The 21,199-nt window shown below is 57.0% G+C and overlaps 2 protein-coding genes across 16 annotated transcripts in view; one reads left to right on the forward strand and one right to left on the reverse strand.

Annotated features, from left to right (window-relative positions):
* The window catches only part of cfap100 (cilia and flagella associated protein 100), a 118,496-nt gene that overhangs the window by 81,951 nt on the left and 15,346 nt on the right, over nucleotides 1-21,199 (forward strand). The gene's annotated exons all lie outside the window — the stretch shown is intronic.
* uroc1 (urocanate hydratase 1) overlaps nucleotides 1-21,199 on the reverse strand; it is a 135,332-nt gene that overhangs the window by 4,013 nt on the left and 110,120 nt on the right. For 6 of the 15 annotated variants that reach the window (XM_052017447.1, XM_052017461.1, XM_052017459.1 and 3 more), the window contains exons 11-18: nucleotides 20,666-20,845; nucleotides 19,413-19,510; nucleotides 10,529-10,601; nucleotides 6,720-6,841; nucleotides 3,791-3,864; nucleotides 1,862-1,960; nucleotides 1,030-1,129; nucleotides 252-333 (exon numbers count right to left, since the gene is read on the reverse strand). The exons of 2 other annotated variants lie outside the window; for them this stretch is intronic. In XM_052017447.1, the coding sequence (XP_051873407.1) occupies nucleotides 252-333; nucleotides 1,030-1,129; nucleotides 1,862-1,960; nucleotides 3,791-3,864; nucleotides 6,720-6,841; nucleotides 10,529-10,601; nucleotides 19,413-19,510; nucleotides 20,666-20,845 (828 nt within the window). The remainder of the gene's footprint in view (nucleotides 1-251; nucleotides 334-1,029; nucleotides 1,130-1,861; nucleotides 1,961-3,790; nucleotides 3,865-6,719; nucleotides 6,842-10,528; nucleotides 10,602-19,412; nucleotides 19,511-20,665; nucleotides 20,846-21,199) is intronic. 7 more of the 15 variants (XM_052017460.1, XM_052017462.1, XM_052017458.1 and 4 more) reach the window with 7 other exon arrangements.

The raw sequence follows: 21,199 nt of genomic DNA on the forward strand, positions 1-21,199 counted from the left end.
TGGGGGCACCCACACCTCAAGGACTGCGGCGGTTCGAGAAGGCAGCTCCCCACCACCTTCTCAAGGGCAACTGGGGACGGGCAGTTAAATGCTGGCTCAGCCTGCGGAGCTCACAGCCCTTGAATGAATATCTAAAAAATCCTATACTTCCATACCTTCAATGTAATCCCTTCACCTCTGTCTCTGTAACATTGCCATATCGTACAGCGTTGTTCCTGAAAGCCACGCCTCATGCAAAGTGCTACACTCACCACCCCACACCTCCGCCATTGTGCAAAGCCACCCACGTCGCTCCTCGGAAAGAATCACCCACAAAGTTCTGCACTGCCATGTCTGGGGATGGAGAGAGTACAGCAGTGTCAGTTAACCGAACAGTTCTTGTTAACTATTCATCATTCAGCCAATCAGCAGTGAAGTTCTAAGAGGGATCTTGGGGTCCAGGTCCATCGCTCCCTGAAAGTGGCCATGCAAGCAGATAGGGGTGGGAAAGACGGCGTACGGCACGCTTGCCTTCATCGGGTGGGGCATTGAGTGTAAGAGTTAGCTGCAGCTGTATAAAACTTTGGTTGGGTCACACTTGGAGGAGAGGAGGTCGTGGGGGGATCTGATGAAAGGAATTAAAATCATGAAGGGTGTGACAGAGCGAGAGAGAGAGTGAGAGAAAGAGATGGGGAGAGAGAGGGGGGAGAGAGAGAGAGAGAGAGCAAGAGACAGAGAGACACACACAGACAGAGACAGACAGACAGACAGACAGACAGAGTGAGAGAGAGAGAGAGAGAGAGAGAGAGAGAGAGAGAGAGAGAGAGAGAGACCAAATGGGCTCCTCCTCTGCTATAGACTGCTATAGTGTGGATGGACTTCTGTTGGGGAATGGCACTAAAGTTTACCGAGGTTGCTAAGTGAATTATGATACAGGTTACCCAGGATCTAATTAAACTGCAGCAAAGGCTCCACAGTTGAAGGAGTTCCAACTGGTCATCTGTGCACTGACCGTCCATCATGGGGTCGTTCAGAGGGAGAGTCACTGACCTGCACAAAATGCTGATCCATCGTAGATATTGGAGGTTTCTCTGAACGGGCTGTCCGTCCCACTCACATCGTGGTGGTCTCGGCTGATGACCACAGGAGCCTGCAGAGTTGGAGAGATTCCATTAAAGGGGAAATGTAATGATTGTAATGAAGGGGAAATAAAAGTTGTGGGGGGCTGTAGCTGAAGTTGAATAGGACGGGAGAGAGTTGGGAGGGGTGGGAGGGCAGTGGGATAGGAGGGGGAAGATGGACAGAAAGGAGAGAAGGGTGTGCTGAATAACAGGGAGAAGGATACAAGTGAATCTCTTGATGACTTTACCAAGACTGGAGGGCTCGAGTTACAGGGAGAGGCTGGACAGGCTGGGACTGTTCTCCCTGGAGAGAAGGGGGCTGAGGGGTGACCTTGTAGAGGTTTATAAACTCACGAGGGGCGTAGAAAGGGTGAATGATCACAGTGTTTTCCCCAGTGTAGGGGATTCTAAAACTAGAGGGCACAGGTTTAAGGTGAGAGGGGAAAGAGTTTTGTGAGCTTCATCTGTGAGCTTCACATTAGCAAGGAATTTCATTGCACCCCGGTGTGTATGACAATAAACTGATCTGAATCTGAGATTGACTGAGATGCAGAGAGGACAGGAGGGGCGGATTTCCCCACAGCGGATTGCTGTGGTATGGGACATCCTGTCTGAACGTACAGTGGGGGCGCGAGCAAATTCAACAGGGGCTTTCATGAGGAAACTGGAGGGGATAAAATGTGCACGTCTACTGGGAGAGGATAGGGGTGATGGGCCACATGGCCTCCTTCTGCGATATACAACTCTGCTCATGCTCTTACCTTGATCCTGCCCGCAGCGACGGCCTGGTTTATCGCCACTGCAATGGATATCCGGCCCCTCTGGTCTGAGTACAGAATGCGAGCTTGAGATCCAACCACCTGTGAGGAAGAGGGAGGGAGGAAAGGCAGAGGAAACCCTGTCAGCTCCAGGTGTCCGAGGGCGGGGGGGGGTGGGGGGGAGGGTTCAGGTAACACAGAGCATAGAACGTAGAACGTAGAACAGAACAGCACAGGAACAGGCCCTTCGGCCCACCATGTCTGTGCTGAACATGATGCCAAATTAAATTAACTCTGCCTGCACATGAACCATATCCCTCCCTTTCCTGCCTATTCGTGAGTCTATGTAACAGCCCCTTAAACCCCTCTATCGTATCTGCCTCCACCACCACCCCTGGCAGCACATTCCAGGCACCCACCACCCTCTGTGTAAAAAAAACTTGCCTCCTTTAAACTTGCCCCCTCTCACCTTACGAGTGGAGAGGGGAGATGGCTGGTATAAAGAGATGGGGAGGGGTGAGACAGGAGCCCGAGGTGATTGGTGAGCTGAGGAGGGGTGATGTGGAGTCTCGGTTTGTCCTCACTTTTTAGAATATTAATGTGAACCATCTCACTGCAGCAAGGAGATTTGGATATTCTTTTCACTTAAGATGGGTTCCCAGTTGTAGATGCACAGTTCTATGAAACTACTTGTCCATACCCAAAATATTGAGGTAAAGTATACACTGTAACTATGAAAATTATATTCCATCACTTGATGTTATCTTTGTACCTAAAATATATAAAACTCAATGAACGTTGAGTTCAGGGAGATTTGTTAACCACGTCCTCCCTGTGTGTCAACTGAATAAAGATATGTTATGTCGACAGCTCTGCCCTCTGTCAAGCTTTGACCCCACCCCTCCCTGCAGTCCCTCTGCTTACTGACATAGTTGGCACAGATATGGACCACACCTCACAGTTCTCCTTCCCCCTCTGTAGACATTCAGGACACATTGAGGGTGATGTCTCTGAACTGGATCCAGGGACTCAGCAGTAGGCACACTGACTGATTAAATCTCTTCTCCCTAATGCCACTGGAGTGTGTGATGGGACGGTGTGGAGGGAGCTTCACTCTGTGTCTCACCCCAGGAGTGTGTGATGGGACGGTGTGGAGGGAGCTTCACCCTGTGCCTGACCCCGGGAGTGTGTGATGGGACAGTGTAGAGGGAGCTTCACTCTGTGTCTGACCCCGGGAGTGTGTGATGGGACTGTGTAGAGGGAGCTTCACCCTGTGCCTGACCCCGGGAGTGTGTGATGGGACAGTGTGGAGGGAGCTTCACTCTGTGTCTGACCCCGGGAGTGTGTGATGGGACGGTGTAGAGGGAGCTTCACCCTGTGCTTGACCCCGGGAGTGTGTGATGGGACGGTGTGGAGGGAGCTTCACCCTGTGCCTGACCCCAGGAGTGTGTGATGGGACAGTGTAGAGGGAGCTTCACTCTGTGTCTCACCCCAGGAGTGTGTGATGGGACGGTGTGGAAGGAGCTTCACCCTGTGCCTGACCCCGGGAGTGTGTGATGGGACAGTGTGGAGGGAGCTTCACTCTGTGTCTGACCCCGGGAGTGTGTGATGGGACTGTGTAGAGGGAGCTTCACCCTGTGCCTGACCCCGGGAGTGTGTGATGGGACAGTGTGGAGGGAGCTTCACTCTGTGTCTGATCCATGCTCCAATGTAACACTTGCGGAGAAGGGCAGAGAGGTGAGGTCACTGCTCCTGACCTCCAGCCATTTCGCATGCTTGGTCTGGGTAGTGTCTTCCTGGTGAAACAGTAATCCCCTGAGTGATGTCCCAGAGAGGCCCCCGGTTCCCAGCTGACAGCCGAGAGAGGAAGGAAAGAGCAACACACACGAGGTGTTGGAGGAACTCAGCAGGGCAGTTTCAGAGGATACGAACCAGCTTGTGTTTGGCGGCCTGACGGATCCATTGGATGTTGTCGGAGTATTGCTGCTTCACCGCCCCTTCGGTCTCTGCCAAACACAAACACATTGAGTGGCTTTAAAGTGAGATCACAGAATGGGGAGGAGGTCTCCGCAGGCAGGTGAAGAGGGAGACGTCAGGTCTCCCCCATAGAGCATCCCCCTGTGTGAGGACGGAAGTAATGGCAGTCAGGAAAGCAGAGGGAGCTTCATTCTGCACTGTTGTCCCTACCTTTGGGACTGTGTGACGGGACAGTGTAGAGGGAACTTCACCCTGTGTCTGACCCTGGGAGTGTGTGATGGGACAGTGTGGAGGGAGCTTCACCCTGTGTCTGACCTGTGCAGTTAGACACAATTTAGACAAGGAGATATCTGGCGCTGATTACTCGGGGTAATTGAGTTACCACAGGACACCCAGACTCTGAACTCATTTTGTAGCCAGAGTAATAAGTGTCAACCTCATCACTTGATGTTTGATTGGTTTTAATGTCGAATCCTCTCCTTTACTGGCTTGGACTAATGTTCTCTCTCCCGCGCACAAGCAGAATTGTTGAAGCTTCATCATGTGGGCCATGGGCATTGTTGGGGACAGCAGGTTAACCAATGTGCTGGAACACTAACTGTTCTGTTTGACTAGGCTGAGGCTGAGGAAGTGAAGTCAGGCTGTAAGCAAAGCCTGAATGTGATGAGAGGCGGTTGGCGTTTGGATGTAACCTTTCAGTGTTCAAACCCAACTTTGTGACCTCTGAATAGTTCTATGAGTTTGAAACATGTGCAAGTGTACTAACTTGCCAATAAAAGATTCCTGCATTTCCTTCCAACTGCACACTCACCTGTAAATCCTGGAACTTGCAGGCAGACATTTTAATTCAATTCCTGAAAGGTACTGATTTGAAGTTTCTTTTTCCAATGTGTCTGGGACACCTCCCTCAACACCCCTTCACACCCCCTCCCAGCGCCTGTTCTCTGGGACACCTCCCTCAACACCCCTTCACACCCCCTCACAGCGCCTGTTCTCTGGGACACCTCCCTCAACACCCCTTCACACCCCCTCACAGCGCCTGTTCTCTGGGACACCTCCCTCAACACCCCTTCACACCCCCTCACAGCGCCTGTTCTCTGGGACACCTCCCTCAACACCCCTTCACACCCCCTCACAGCGCCTGTTCTCTGGGACACCTCCCTCAACACCCCTTCACACCCCCTCACAGCGCCTGTTCTCTGGGACACCTCCCTCAACACCCCTTCACACCCCCTCACAGCGCCTGTTCTCTGGGACACCTCCCTCAACACCCCTTCACACCCCCTCACAGCACCTGTGAGACCACAGGACTGTAATGGCAACTGCTCTGCCTGGGACCACAAGAAACTGCAGAGAGTTGTGGACACAGCTCAGCACATCACAGACACCAGCCTCCCCTCCTTGGACTCTGTCTACACTTCTCGCTGCCTTGGTGAAGCAGCCAGCATAATCAAAGACCCCCACCCACCCCAGACATTCTCCCTTCTCTCCTCTCCCATCAGGCAGAAGATACAGGAGCCTGAGGGCACAAACCACCAGGTTCAAGGACAGCTTCTATCCCACTGTGATAAGACTATTGAACGGTTCCCTCATAGGATGAGATGGACTCTTGACCTCATAATCTACCTTGTTATGACCTCGCACCTTATTGTCTACCTGCACTGCACTTCTCTGTAGCTGTGACACTTTATTCTGTATTCTGTGTTGTTTTTGCCCTGTACTACCTCAATGCACTGTGTAATGAATTGATCTGTACGATTGGTTTGCAAGACAAGTTTTTCACTGTATCTCGTTACCAGGTAACAATAATAAAGCAATACCAATATCAATAATGGGACGAGGCTGTGCCAAAGGTGAAGAGCCAGGCTACGAGGTGAAGGGTGCACCACTGGCCAAATCTGGCTAAGGCAGCTCTGACCCTCTTGGACAGTTGGTGAGTGAATGCCAGCCATGGGGGGAGGATGCATGGAGGGGGTCAGTTCTAGTTAAAGGAAAATTCTGGGGACTCCCAACAACGAGGGGAGGCTGAGCCAGACGGAGGGACTAAAGAACAAAACGTGGCCGTGAGCAAACATCAGAGGTAGGAGCAGGAGTGGGCCATTCAAACCCTTGATCCTGTTCTGCCACTCAGTGAGAAGCTCAGCTCTGCTCTCCCTTCTATTCCTGGTACCTCTCCCCCCTCGCTGATGGAGAATCCATCTCCCTGTGCCTTAAAGTTATTCACAGACTCTGCTTCCACCCCCCTCCAAGGGAGAGAGTTCCAAAGACTCACAACTTTTCCTCATTTCTATCTTAAATGGGCGGCTCGGTATGTTTTAAACAACAAGCCCTCATTCTTGGTTATCCCACAAGATGAAAACATTAAGATAAAATAAGATATTTATTTATTAGTCACATGTACATCGAAACACACAGTGAAATGCGTCTTTTTGCATTACTGAGAATGTGCTGGGGGCAGCCCGCAAGTATCACCACGCTTCCGGTGCCAACATAGCATGCCCACAGCTTCCTAACCCATACGTCTTTGGAAAGTTGGAGGAAACTGGAGCACCCGGAGGAAACCCACGCAGACACGGGGAGAACGTACAAACTCCTTACAGACAGCAGCCGGAATTGAACCCGGGTCGCTGGTGCTGTAACAGTGTTACACTAACTGCTGCACTACCGAATAACTCCTTTTGTGACTTCCACCAGCTCAGGATGTTCCAGACTTCTCTACAGTCAGTGAAATACTGTCAGTGTTACAACGGAGGAGACACATCAGCCATTTTGTGTACAGCAAGCTCCCACAATGTGATAATGACCAGTGGACCTGATTCAGTGATGTTGGGGGATGATAAACCCTGGCCCAGGGCACTGGGGTACAGTTCCCCAACCCACTCACCTTCCTCACTCATCATCTTCTCCAGGATCGAGGTCACGATGGCATCGGTCTCTGCCAGGTCATTGGGGTCAGCTGAGGTGCAGACCCAACGAAACGGCCCAAAGCCCAGGGAGAAAATGTCTCTGCAGAGGGGAAATGCAGCCATGGTTAACAAGGGCACTGAGACCTCAAAGAAACAGCAGCAGGATGAGGCCACTCGGCCCCACTATTCAACATGATCATGGCTGACCCGCCCCAGGCCTCATCTCCCCTTCCGTGCCAGTTCCCCATCGCCCTCAGTTCCATGACCTTTCATAAATTTAATTTACTTCCTTTTTAGATACCCCAGTGACCCAGCCTCCAGGGTAGAGAATTCCGGAGATTCATCACCTTCTGCAAGAAAGTCCTATGTATCTCGGTCTTAAGTGACCAGCATCTTACCTTGTAACTACATCCCATCACTCGAAATTTCCCCACTAGTGAAAACATCTCAACATCTACCCTGTCATAGAGTCATAGAGTCATACAGCACAGAAACAGGCCCTTCGGCCCAACTGGTCTATGCCGACCAAGATTCCCATCTAAGATAGTCCCAGATGCCCACGTTTGGCCCAGATCCCTCTAAACCTTTCCTATCCGTGTACCTGTCCCAAGTACCTTTTAAATGTTGTTAATGTACCTGCCTCAACCACTTCCTCTGGCAGCACGTTCCATATACTGACCACCATCTGGGTGAAAAAGTTGCCCCTCAGGTTCCTATTAAATCTCTCCCCTCTCACCTTAAACCTGTGTCCTCTAGTTCTTGATTCCCCAACCCTGGGGAAAAGACTGTGTGCATTCACCCTGTCTATGCTCCTCATGATTTTATACACCTCTGTAAGATCAGCCCTCAGTCTCCTAAGCTCCAATGAAAAAAGTCCCAACCTGCCCACCCTCTCTCCATAACTCAGTCCCTGTCATGGCCCCTCAGGATCTTGTGTTTTAAGACGATCACCCCTCATTCTTCTGAACTCCAAAGAATACAGATCTAATTTCTTTAGCTGCTCCTGATAGAACGATCAGGATTAGCTAAAGAAATTAGATCTGTATTCCCATGAATAGCCTGGTGAATCTGTTCTGGACTGCTTCTGATGGCAGTGAACCCTTTCTTATATCAGGGGCCCAGAACTGTGCTCAGTTCTGCAGGTGTGGCCTCACCAACAGTCTGTACAACTGTGACAATACTTCCCTATTTCTAAATTCCAGCCCTCTTACAATAAAGGCCAGTTGGCCGTTTGCCTCCGAACCACTCGCAGCACTGGCTTGCTAACCTTTTGCGATTCATAGACTTCAGTAAGGCTTTTGACAAGGAAGGCAGGGCCCGTGCAATCCTGGGCAATTTGACAAACTGGGTCCAAAGTTGGCTTGGTATAGGAGGCAGAGAGAGATGGTGGACAGTTGTTTTTGTGATTGAAAACTATGACCAATGGTGTACCTCAGGGATTGGGGCTGGGACCCTTGTTGTTCATTGTATACATTAATGATTTGGATAGGAATGTGGGACATATGATCAGTAAGTTTGCAGATGACATGAAAATTGGTGGTGTAGATAGAGTCATACAGCACAGAAACAGGCCCTTCGGCCCAAACGGTCCATGCCGATCAAGATGCCCATCTAAGCCAGCCCCATTTGTTCATGTTTGGCCCATATCCCTATCCATGTACCTGTCCAGGTGTCTTTTAAATGCTGTAACTGTACCCACCTCTACCACTTCCTCTGGCAGCTCGTTCCACACACCCACCACCCTCTGTGTGAAAAACTTGCCCCTCAGGTCCCCTTTAAATCTTTCCCCTCTCACCTTAAACCTGTGCCCTCTAGTTCTTGATTTCCCAACCCTGGGGAAAAACATGGGTGCTTCACCCTATCTATGCCTCTCATGATTTTATTCACCTCTATAAGGAGGGTAGTCTCATACACCACAGGATGATACTGATCAGCTGGTAAATTTTGTAGAACAGTGGCAGATGGAATTTAATCCTGATACGTGTGAGGTGATGTACTTTGAGAGGTCTAATTAGGGTTGGACATACACAATGAACCACGGGGCCCTTGGGAGTCTTAAGGAACAAAAGGACCTTCGCGTACGTGCACAGATCCCTAAAGGTGGCGGACAGGTGGATAAGTTGGTGAAGAAAGACAGGATGCTTGCCTTCATTAGCTGGGACGTAGAATGTAAGAGCAAAGAGGTCATGGTACAGCTTTATAAAACATTGGTCAGGCCACAGCTGGAGTACTGTGTGCAGTTCTGGTCTCCACGCCAAAGGACGGATGAGACTACACTGGAGAAGGTGCAGAGCAGGTTCACCAGGACGGTGCCTGGGATGGAGCAGTTCAGTCATGAGGAGAGACCAGAGAAGCTGGTTCTGTTCTCCCTGGAGTGGAGGAGGCTGAGGGGTGAACTGCTGGAGGTGTACAGAGTTATGAGGGGCATTGATGCTGTGAATAGTGAAAAACTTTTCCCCACAATGGAACCATCTATAACCAGAAGGTGTCAGTTTAAGGTAAAGAGTAAGAAGTTCAGAGGAGATCTGAGGAGAATTACTTTCCCCGGGAGGGGGGTTGGAATCTGGAATGCACTGCCTGAAGGGAGGCAGAGACTGCATGGAAGCTTATAAAAAAATTACAGGGGACCTTGATCAGCTGCGTGTGTGGGCTGAGGATTGGCAAATGGCTTTCAATCCAGATAAATGTGAGCTATTGGATTTTGGGAATTAACCAGGGTACAACTTATACAGCGAATGGTAGGGCCCTGGGGAGTGTTATGGAACAGAGGGACCTGGGACTGCAAGTGCAGAGTTTGCTGAAAGCGGCATCACCTCAATGCACTCTGTACCACCTCAAGGCACTGTGTAATGAATTGACCTGTAAGATCGGTTTGCAAGACAAGTTTTTCACTGGACCTCGGTACAAGTGACAATAGTACACCAATAACAATCCAGGGTGGTGAAGAAGGCGTTTGGCAGGCTGGCCTTCATCAGTCAGGGCACTGAATATAGAAGTTGGGAAGTTATGTTACAGTTATATAACATGTTGGTGAGGCCGCACTTGGAGTATTGTGGGCAGTTTTGGTCACCATGTTATAGGAAAGATGTTATTAAACTAGAAAGAGTGCAGAAAAGATTTACCAGGATGTTGCCTGGACTTGAGGGCCTGAGTTACAAGGAGAGGTTGTGTAGACTAGGACTTTATTCCCTGGAATGTAGGAGATTGCAGGGTGCCCTGACAGAGGCGTATAAGGTCATGAGGGGCAGAGACAGGGTGAAAGCACACAGTCTTTTTCCCAGGGAGGGGGAGCTAAAAACAAGAGAGCAGAGGTTTAAGATCAGAGGTGAGAGATTTAAAAGGGACATCAGGGGCAGCTTCTTCACACAAAGGCTGGTGCGTATTTGGAATGAGCTGCCGGAAACAGTGGTTGAGGAGGGCACATTAGCAACGTTTAAAAGCCGTCTGGATAAGTCCATGGATAGGAGAGGGAGATGGGCCAAATGTGGACAGATGGAACCAGTTCACTGGGCAACACAGTCGGCATCGATGAGTTGGACCGAAGGGCCTGTTTCCGTGCTGTTTGACTCTTTGACACAAGAACACCAAGATCCCTCTGTACCCACTCACCTGCAGTCCCGCTCCATTCAGATAATCCTCTGTCTTCATATCCCCCTGACCCGAGTCCTGGAGTCATGGCTCCCACCAGTGCCCGTGACACTCGGCACTGAGGCTGGTTAAGGAGGGGGAGAGTCCCCATTCCCACCGACCGGACACAACACTGTCTCCCCCCGCACCACACACTCACCCCATGATATGCTGCACGTAGGAGGGGTACTTGAACTCTGTCCCCCCACCTCCATCCTTCATGACATCAGCACCTGGGGAGCATTGAACAGAGAACATGTTCTGAGTGTTACCTTCAGAGATGAGATCGGCGAGTGGTGGGAATATCGGGGCTTCTGAACCATGGTCTGTGTGACCAGGGCAGGAGGTCACACCCTAGGCACTGAGCAGTCGGGTTAGGCTGCAGTAACTGGGCCCCATGGAACCAGAACTATAGAGAAGGAGAGCTGCAGAGTGTAGTGGACTCTGCCCAATACATCACGGGCACATCCCTCCCCACCATCGGGAGTATCTACAGGAGGCGCTGCCTCAAGAAGGCAACGTCCATCATCAAATATCCCCACCATCTGGCCCATGCCATCTTCTCACAGCTCCCATCGGGCACGAGGTACAGAAGCCTGAAGTCCCACACCACCAGGTTCAGGAACAGCAACTTCCCTTCAACCATTCGGTTCTTGAACCAACCGGCACAACCCTGCTTTATCTGATGCTCTGTGCCTGTGATGCTGCTGCAAGTAAGTTTTTCATTGCACCTGTGCACACATGGACTTGTGCAGATGACAATAAACTTGACTTTGATTTTGAGGCCATTCTGTCCACGGTCTCTGTGCTGGTCAGGAAAGAGCCACGCAGACTAACCCCACCTCTCTGCCCTGGGTCCACAACACTAGAGGTCATAGTTCATCCCAGCGCTGTGTAAATGTGTGGGGGTCTCTGCCTCACCTCCCCCTCCCCACCTCAGACAGTGAGTTCCACACCCCACACCCCACACCCTGTGGGAGATTTAACATTTTGGGCACGATGTACAAGGGGGACATGAGAGATATTTTCTGAGAGGTTGGTGGTGATCTGGAACTCACTGTCTCTTGGGGAGGTGGATACAGTTGAAGAGGGTTTCCAAAGGGGATTGGATGGGCGCTGGAGAGGTAATTGTTTACAGGGCCATGGGGAGACAGTGGGAGGTGGGATAGACATTGGATGGTCAGGCTCAGAGCTTGAGGCGATACACTTGGCTCAAACACCTCATCGAGCCATAGAGAGATACAGACTGGACACAGGCCCTTCGGCCCACCGAGTCTGTGCTGACCGTCAACCACACATTTACACCAATCTGATAGGATTTCCGATATTAAAGCCTTAATTTTATTCTTTCCACATTATAATTCCCTTCCCATCGCCCCCCGTTCCCCCCCCACTGGCCTCGACACCTCACCCACACACTGGGGGGCAATGTACAACTGACACGCACCTTGTTGGGATGTGGGAGGAACCGGGAGCACCCAGAGGGAACCCACAGTCACAGGGAGAACGCGCAAACGCCGCGCAGATAGCGCCCGAGGTCGGGATTGAACCGCAGTCACTGGAGCTGCTATACCACTGGGTCACCCTCACATCACACTTTCTTCTATTTCCTTATGACATAGAAGAAGGCCATTCAGCCCATCGAGTGTATGCCAACTCTCAGAGCCATCCCATCAGCCCCATTCCGCACATGTCCCTGTCAGACACGAACCCCCCAGTTCTCCTGCTCCCCTCACCGCCGACACAGGGGGTAACCTACAGGAGTCAACCAGCTGAGGGAAGAGCTTCTGTCCCTCCTTCCAAGGATTGTGGATGGAGTTTGCGGGAGAGAAGGAGGGAGAGGAATCCGGGAGTGTGAGGCTACAGAACAGAACGGGACACACCTTCACCAACGGTACAGTCCACAACGGCAGGGAACTTCCAGAGTGAAAGCTAAACCGAAAGCAATGGCTGCCAGGGTCCTCAGTGTCTTCAGGAGTGGAGCGAGAGGCAAACATCGGATTGTGAGTGGGATTGTCCAGGCCAGGGAGCAGGGAGAGTTGGCGATGGGGGCAGTGGGCATACACCCTCTCATTCTGGATCGGGTGACCCCTGACCACCAGAGAAGAAGGCAGAAAGGTTGCAGTTCTGTAGCACCTTTCACAACCTCTGCACCCCAAGGAACTCAGTCTTGTAAAGCAAGGAATGGTGAACTCAGCCTGTGCATGGGAAGATCCCACATTAAGAGAATGACGAAATGATCTGTTTGAGGGTTAGACATTGACACAGGACACTGGGGGGTATGGAGGGAGCTCTCTGTTTTTCTTTGACAGAGTGGCTTTGGGGTCAGTTAAGACCATCTGAGTACTCCCTCAGTACCACCCCTTTTTTTTAATAATAAACGTTTATTCGCTAAAAGCACTACAAAAGACAACCAGTGTCAATACACGACATCTGATACAGAAAAGAAGAAACTACGCAACGACATACTACGGTAGAGAATGCAAACTAATACTACCGAAACACACATGCGACTCTACACCCGTCAACGCGACACTTCAAATAAGAATCGCGTCCGTACCGTCCACGACACACACGATCCCCTGAGGGGCCCACCGAGCGCGGAACTCGGCTAGGGTGCCCGCGGAAACCGCATGCTCCCTCTCTAGACGCACCCGCGCGCACACGTAAGCGCGGAAGATGGGCAGGCAGGCTGACCTGCCGGGACCCTCGGCTGCCCGCCGCCGCGTCCCGTGGATGGCCAGCTTGGCCAGGCCCAGCAGGAGACCCACCAGGAGATCCGCTGCGCGCCCCTCCCCGCACCGCACCGGGTGCCCGTAGACCAACAGCGCCGGGCTGAAGTGCAACCAGAACTTCAGCAGCAGCTCCCGCAGATACTCAAAGAGGGGCTGCAACCTCTTGCACTCCGCGTACGCGTGGTACACCGTCTCCTCCCGGCCGCAGAAGTGACAGGCGGCCGGAATGTCGGTGAACCGGCTCAGGAAACGGTTGCACGGCACGGCCCGGTGCAACACCCTCCACCCCAGGTCCCCGATGTACAGCGGGAGGACTCCCGCCTAGAGGAACCCCCACCGGGGACCGCCCTCGCTGCCCGCCGGCAAGATGGACCGCCATGGCGTGTCCGGCCGGCAGACCAGGGCGAGGAAGTGAAAGGTGTGCAGGAGCAGCCCGTACAAGAACCGCCTCGGCGCCTCACGGAACGGCACCGTCGGCGTGTCCGCAGGCGGCTCAGGTTGTGCCGCGCCGCCTCCCGCGAGAGACGCTGGGCCCTGGGCCCGACCAGCAACTCCGGCGGGGCCGGCGCCGGCGCGGCCAGGACCCCCCCGGCGCCCGCCATGACTGGAGGGGGAGCGGCCGTGCGCTCGCCGCGCGACACCGCGCCCCACACCGGCATCAGATCCCGGTAGAACCCGGGCAGTTCCCACGGGGCGGCTCGGCCGACACCCGCCGCCGGGAGACGCGCCCCCTCCCGGAGGCAGCGTCCCCGGCGGAGGAAGTAGGTGGCCAGCGCGTGATACCGCGGGGGATTCTCCGCGTACAGGTACCTCTGCAGCGCCCGGAGGCGGAGGGCCGCCAGCTGGGTGTGCACGCACACCAGCGACTGACCCCCCTCTGCCGACGGCAGACTCAGGACCGCCGTGGAGACCCAGTGCCTCCGGCCGCCCCAGAAGAAGTCCGTCAACCTCTTCTGGGTGGTGGCGACGAAGACGTTGGGAGGCACCAGCGTGGCCAGCCGGTACCACAGCATGGAGGCCACCAGCTGGTTGATGACCAGCGCCCTGCCCTGGTACGAGATCGCCTGGAGCAGACCCAACCAGCGCCCCAGCCGGACGGAGACTTTCACCCCCAACTCCTGCCAGTTCCCCGGCCAGGAGCCCTCGGCTGGGGACAGGTAGGCCCCCAGGTAGAGAAGGTGCGTCGTGCTCCACTCGAAGGGCCGCAACTCCTCCGGCAGGGAGTCCGCCCGCCACGGACCCACCAGCAGGCCTGAACACTTCGCCCGGTTGATCCTGGCGGAGGACGCGGCCGAGTAGACCCGCTGGCACTCGCGCATCCTCCGCAGGTCCGCCGGGTTGGTGACCGCCAGGAGGACGTCGTCGGCATAAGCTGAGAGGACGACCTCCGTCGCCGGCTCTCGCAGGACCAGACCCGTCAGACGCCTCCAAAGGAGGCACAGGAATGGTTCCGCGCAGACCGAGTACAACTGCCCCGACATGGGGCACCCCTGACGCACCCCCCTCCCGAAGCGAAAGGGCGCCGTCAAGGACCCGTTGACTTTGACGAGGCTCTCCGCGGCAGCGTACAGCAGCCGGATGCGGGCCGTGAAATGCGGCCCGAGCCCGAACGCGCGCAGAGTCCCGAACAGGTACCCGTGATCCACCCTATCGAACGCCTTCTCCTGATCGAGGGAGAGGAAGGCGGCCGACACCCCGGTCTCCCAGCACAGGTACATCAGGTCCTGGATGAGGTAGACGTTGTCCTGGATGGACCGGCCCGGGACCGTGTACGACTGGTCCGGGTGGACCACCTGGGCCAGCACGGAGCCCAGACGATTGGCCATTGCCTGGGCGAACACCTTGTACTCGGCGCAGAGGAGGGACACCGGGCGCCAGTTCCACAGACTGCGCAGATCCCCCTTCTTGGGCAGCAGGACCACGACCGCCCTGCGCCAAGAGAGGGGCATCTCACCCGTCGCCAGGCTCTCCCCAAGCACCCTCGCGTAGGCTACCCCCAGGACGTCCCAAAAAACCCGGAGGAACCTGACCGTCAGTCCGTCCAGCCCCAGGGCCTTGCCCCACCGCAGCTGGTCCAGGGCGCCGGTCAGCTCCTCCAGACTCAGGGGAGCCTCCAGCTGCTCGACAGCCTCGGGGCTGACTCGTGGCAGACCCTCCCAGAGAGTCGCGCACATCTCCTCGCTGGACGGATCCGGCGAGAACAGGGCCGCGTAAAACGCGCGGACCTCCCGGACGATTCCCACCTGATCCGCGACCGAGGACCTGTCCTCCGCCAGCAGCTCTACGAGCCGCCTGCAGACACCCCACCAGCTCTCCAGAGAGTAGAAGAAGGGCGAGGCGTGGTCCAGGTCCCGCAGCATCTGGACCCGCGATCGCACGTACGCGCCTCGGGTCCTTTCGAGCTGCAGGTCCCTCAGTGCTTCCTTCACTCCCCGGTACCTGCGCCAGAGGGGCGAGTCCTCGGCGGTCGCTCCCTCTCGAGCTGTTCAATCTCGGACACCCGCCCCTTGGTCGCCCCCCGCGCGTACTCCTGGCAGAAGAGACGGACGTGGGCCTTGCCCACGTCCCACCAGAGCCTCGGGGAGAAGCCCTCCAGCTCCTCCTGCCAAGCCTCCCAAAACAGGCGGAACGAATCCCGGAATCGCCGGTCGTCCAGCAGCCGGTTGTTGAAGTGCCAGTACGAGGACCCCCCCCTCGCGGGCCGCGGACTGAGCGCCACCCACACCAGGCGGTGGTCCGAGCACGCCACCGGCCGCATGGAGGCCGCCGACACGCAGGAGACGTGCGCCTTGGACACGTATATCCGATCGATCTGGGAACCCCCTTCTCCCCCCGACCTCCGCGAGAAAGCACGGGAGTCCGGATGAAGGTTCCTCCAGACGTCGACTAGGTCGAAGGATCCCACCAGGTCCCGCAACATCCACACGGACGCGCGGCTGCATTGGGGCCCGGAGCGATCCCTCTCCCTGAGGGTGCAGTTGAAGTCACCCCCGAGGATGACCCACTCGCCCCGATCGAAGGAGCCCACCAGGGCGGACACCTCCCAAAAAAGCGCGCTTGCGTCGGGCCGAGCTCGGGGGGCGTACACGTTGACGAAGTGCATCAGCACGCCGTCCGAGCGCACGGCCAGATGAAGCAGACGGCCCGGCACCAGTTCCTGAACCTGCAATATCTCCGGCTGGAAGGTCGGGGCCAACAAGATCGCCACCCCGCTCGAAGTGGAGCTGAGGTGACTCATGTAGACCCCCCCCACCGCGCCGCTCCAGGAGCCAGGCGGACTCGTCTCCCGGAACGGTGCGGGTCTCCTGCAGGAAACTCACCGTGTACCTCCCGTCCCGCAGGACCGAGAGGTGGTGGAACCTGCGGAGAGACCCCCTGCTGCCATTGATGTTCAGGCTGGCGACGGTGACCCTCATGACGGCTGCGGTGCGCTCCCCCACCCACACTGCAGGTGGAAGGAGCGGGGCTCCCTGCCTAGCTCCCCTGCACCCTACACCTAGCCACCACAGCCTTCAGCAGCTTGTTGAACCTGCGCCTCTCTTTCTGGTCCAACGCTGACACCCCCCACCCCCGCTCGAGGATGTCGTGGATAGAACGCACGACTCCCGGCAGATCCGCCCAGCGGGAGGCGGCCAGCTCGTCCCTGTGCTGCCAACCCCGGGTTTCCTCCAGGAACTCCCGGATCTCCTCCACGGTGACGGGCTGCGACGCGGCGCCTGGGACGAGGTAGTCCTCCAGCTCGGCGTCGAAGGAATCCCCCTCGCCGTCACCGCCGCACCCCAAGCTCTCGTCCTCCTCCGGGCAGTCGCCGCCGCCAGGCAACACGCCCGCCCCGGGCCGGGCCAGAGCCCCCCCCGACAGTCCCGCCCCGGGGGCGACCCCACTCCCAGGACCGGCGCCCGGAGGAGACTCCACCGCCCCCGGGCCTGGGAGCCCGGCCGGACCTCGGCCCCGAGGTGGGGCGGGACCGGACCCCCACACACCGTCACCGCCCCCCCCGGACGGGCGGCTCACAGGCCTTCGCGGAGCTCGAACGGAGGACACGGGTCGCTGGGGCCTCTCCCGCCGCCACACCCTGGTCTCCCCCTCCGCCAGCGGCACTAGGAGGGTCCCCGTCCTCCCCACTCACTGGGGTACCCTCGGTCCGCGCCACCAAGCAGGCCGGCGACCCGGGGGCGACCCGACCCCCCTCAGACGCAGGGGCGGAGCGCACCCTCTCGGGACTCCTGGCCTCGATGGCGGCCACGAGCCGGGAGACCACCGCCCCGGCCAGCACCCCTCCCTCAGGCGACTCCGGTTCTGCGGGGTCCTTGGCGGGGCCATCCCCCTCCCCGGTGGGCGCGCACTCCGAGCGCACGGTCTCGACCGAGGGTGGGTCCTCTCCCTCCGACTGCCCCCGCACCGTGGCACTTCCCCCCGGCTCAGGGGACGCAACCCTGACGGGAGCCGAGTCTTCCCCCTCGGCGCCCCCCGAGCACACGGCCTTCACTGGGGGTAATTCCCCCCTCTCGGGCAACCCCGGTCCCTCCGACCCCTCGGACACGTTCCGGCGCCGCTTCAATCCGCTGGGGTGCGGAGGCACGGTGACCTCCATCGCAGAGGAAACCTTGGCCCCCGGCACCGCCTCCTCCCCCTCGACCTTGGCCCCTGTCACCCGCTGAACCCCAGAGACCCCAGGGACCCCCGGGTCCAGACCAGAGGAGGCCGACGGCTCCCGCCCCTCCAGGGGTGAGGCCCGAAGGTGCCCCTTCTTGCGCCGTGCCTTCCTACCCACAACAGGAGTCCACCCCTCCCCACCGTCCGCACCGCGCTCATCCCCACCCCCCACCCCCACCGACACAGGAGGGGCAGCGGGGGCAGGGACGGCGGAGGCAGGAACGGCGGGGGGAGGGGCCACGGCAGGAGCGTCAGCGGTAGCCCCCCGCGCCGCCGAAGCTGAACCGGCAGCCTGGCGGCCAGGGCAATGCCGACGGACGTGCCCGAACGCCTTACACGCGTGACATCGCGGACGGCCGGTGGCCCAGAACACTCTGTAGTTCTGCCCCTCGTACAGGACCTGGAACTGCCCCTCGGCATCCCCGCCCCGCGCCAACTGCATAAGCAGCGAGCGCTTGAAGGAGTACACGTTCTCGAAGCCAGGTACGGCCGGCTTGAGCAACATCGGGGTGATGCTCGACCACACGTCGCCCAGAGACCACAGGTGAGGGAGGAGGGTCTCGTCAGGGATATGGGAAAAAACATCGGAAAGGACGACCCGCTGCACGGGGGCCCCCACCGGCTCCACCGGCATGAAGATATCCCCCGACGTCAGCCCCCTGTCCAAGGCCAAGGACACCTCCTTCTCAGATCGCAGTACAAACACCAGTCTACCAAACATTCTAGTGACCGCGACGACACCAGCCCTGTCCCCCACCGTCGCAGACATGGCCCATAAGCCATCGCTCAGCCCGACCGATGGAGGCACAGAGCAGCGAACTGCATTTTTCAAAGTCAACAGTCTGAAGGGCGACGTCTTCTCAGTAGCCAAGCCTCCAGGAGCAGCGACGGCTGCGTAGGACCAAGGCTGCATCACTCCCGAAGCACAGGCAGCCATGTTTAGTCCCTACGCAGTCAGAAATGCAAAACACACTGCCTGTCCGATAAGCAGCAACACAGTAATTAAATCCTCTAAGAGCAGTCCAGAGAAACGGAAAAGGTGGGAGACGTCTCCAGATACGCGAGCCGATGAGTCTCAAATCCAGCGCCGTCCCTCCCGCACGCAGCGAAGCGTCCACCGGCAGCCCGGCCCGACGTTTCCCGGACCGCACGAAAAGTCCTGGAGTCACCGAGGAATCTTCACCCAGGCACCCTGGGCCAAGGTCTCCAGTCGGAGGAAGCCAGTTGAAATCACAGATCAGAAAGAAATCCAATCGCAGCTCCCTCAAAGCTCAGAAACGAGCCCTGGCAACTCGCCAGCCACTGCCGCTCCCACAGCGCTTGGAAATCAGCTCCCAAATACTTGAGAAAAACAGCCCCCTTCCAAAGAGAAGCTGTCTCAGCCACCGCTCCAGATGATCACCACACACTCCCACAACTTCCAAAGTTCTCCGACACCGCTCTGTTAGATTCTTTGCCAATAATTCATCAGGCCGAAGGACAGCACACTCAGTACCGCCCCGACCACGGTGTGCCCCTCCCTCAGTGCCCCCCCCACAGTGTGCCCCTCCCTCAGGACTGCCCCATTGGTGGTTCTACTCCCCAGGGTGGGAAGGAGGAGTGGGGGGGGTGGGGGGGGTTGTACCAGGTGTGTCTGGGTGCTGATCCTCTCACCTGCTCTCTTGGCTTCGAGTAGGAAAGCATTCCCGTAATCCCAGAAAAACATCCCCTTCTCCGACAGTTTGTTGATGGCCGTCACTTGTCGTCTCAAACTGTGGGAGGGACAGGGGCATCGGGGATAAACCGTGCACTGGCCATCTCCCACCCCCAGCCCCACACCCCACTACCCTCTCCTCCCCACACCCACCGCCCTCTCCCCCTCAACCCTCACCGTCCCCCACCCCTCGCCTCCTCCCCCCACCTTTCCTCACCCCATCACCCTCTCCTACCCCACCCCTCACTCCTATCTCCTCACTTCCTCCCCAACCCTCGTCCTCTCCCCAACCCTCGCCTTCTCCACCCCTCACCCTCTCCCCACCCCTCACGTTCTCCTCCTCAACCCTCGCAGCCCTCTCGCCTCAACTCCCTCCAGCCTCAACACTCTCACCCTCAAACCCTTCAGAAACCTCACCCCCTCACCAACCTCAACCCCCACACCCCATCCCCTCCTCTCACCATCCCCTCACCCTCACCCCCTCACCAACCTCACACCTCTTCCCCCTCCTCACCCTCACTCCCCAACCATCTCAATTCTCCAATCCCGCCAGCACCCTCCCTCACCCCTCCAACCCTCACAATCTTCTCCCCTCACCCCTCACACCACCCTCATCATCACCCCTCCCATCCCTCATCCACTGCCCACACCCTCACCCCTGAACCCACCCTCCTCACGCCTCCACTGCAGTCACACCCTGACCCTCACACACCACAGACAGACCATCTTGCCTCTGTCACAACATTTCCTCCCCTCACCGCCCCCACCAAATCCCCCCCCACAGCCCATGGACACCCTCCCCCATCACCGACTGCCCCCACCCACAGAACTCTCCCCCCCACAGCCCATGGACACCCTCCCCCATCACCGACTCCCCCCACCCACAGAACCCCCCCCCCCCCACAGCCCATGGACACCCTCCCCCATCACCGACTCCCCCCACCCACAGAACCCCCCCCCACAGCCCACGGATACCCTCCCCCATCACCGACTCCCCCCACCCACTGAATCCCCTCCCAGAGCCCACGGATACCCTCCCCCATCACCGACTCCCCCCACCCACTGAGTCCCCTCCCAGAGCCCATGGACACTCTCCCCCATCACTGACTCCCCCCACCAACTGAAGCCCCTCCCAGATCTGAAGCCCCTCAGACTTTCATTCTCCCCCTGGGTCAGGGGGAGGGTCTGACCACCGTCTGTCCTTCTCACTTGCCTCTCCTGAACAAGTCTCTGGAACTCCTTTGGGTCTGTGTGCATCATCTGATTGGCTGCTTCGAACGTTAACTGCACAGGGTAGTAACCTCCACTGAAGGGGTTGTGGCAGGAGGTCTGATCCGAGCCCAGGTCCACCAGCAACTCTCCGGTCCGCTCGCTCTCCTGCACCAGCCTCTCCCTGTGGGGAGAGGACCATCGTCATCGAACCTCTCCCATCCCATACCCCCAAACACCAGGACCCCCTCTGGCCTCGGACAACCCACCTCCCCTCACCCTCCTGCTTCTCTTCACGTCATTTGTGTGTTCGCAGGTAAATGGAGTCATCGAGTTTGACAGCACGGAAACAGGCCCTTTGGCCCAACTGGTCCATGCTGACCAAGATTCCCATCTAAGCCAGTCCCAGTTGCCAGCGTTATCCATGTACCTGTCCAAGTGTCTTTAAAACATTTCATTTGTACCCACCTCTGCCACTTCCTCTGGCAGCTTGTTCCATGTACCCACCACCCTCTGTGTGAAAAACCTGCCCTTAAAA

Source organism: Pristis pectinata, chromosome 6, assembly GCF_009764475.1.
Source record: "Pristis pectinata isolate sPriPec2 chromosome 6, sPriPec2.1.pri, whole genome shotgun sequence".
NCBI classification, from domain to species: Eukaryota; Metazoa; Chordata; class Chondrichthyes; order Rhinopristiformes; family Pristidae; genus Pristis; species Pristis pectinata.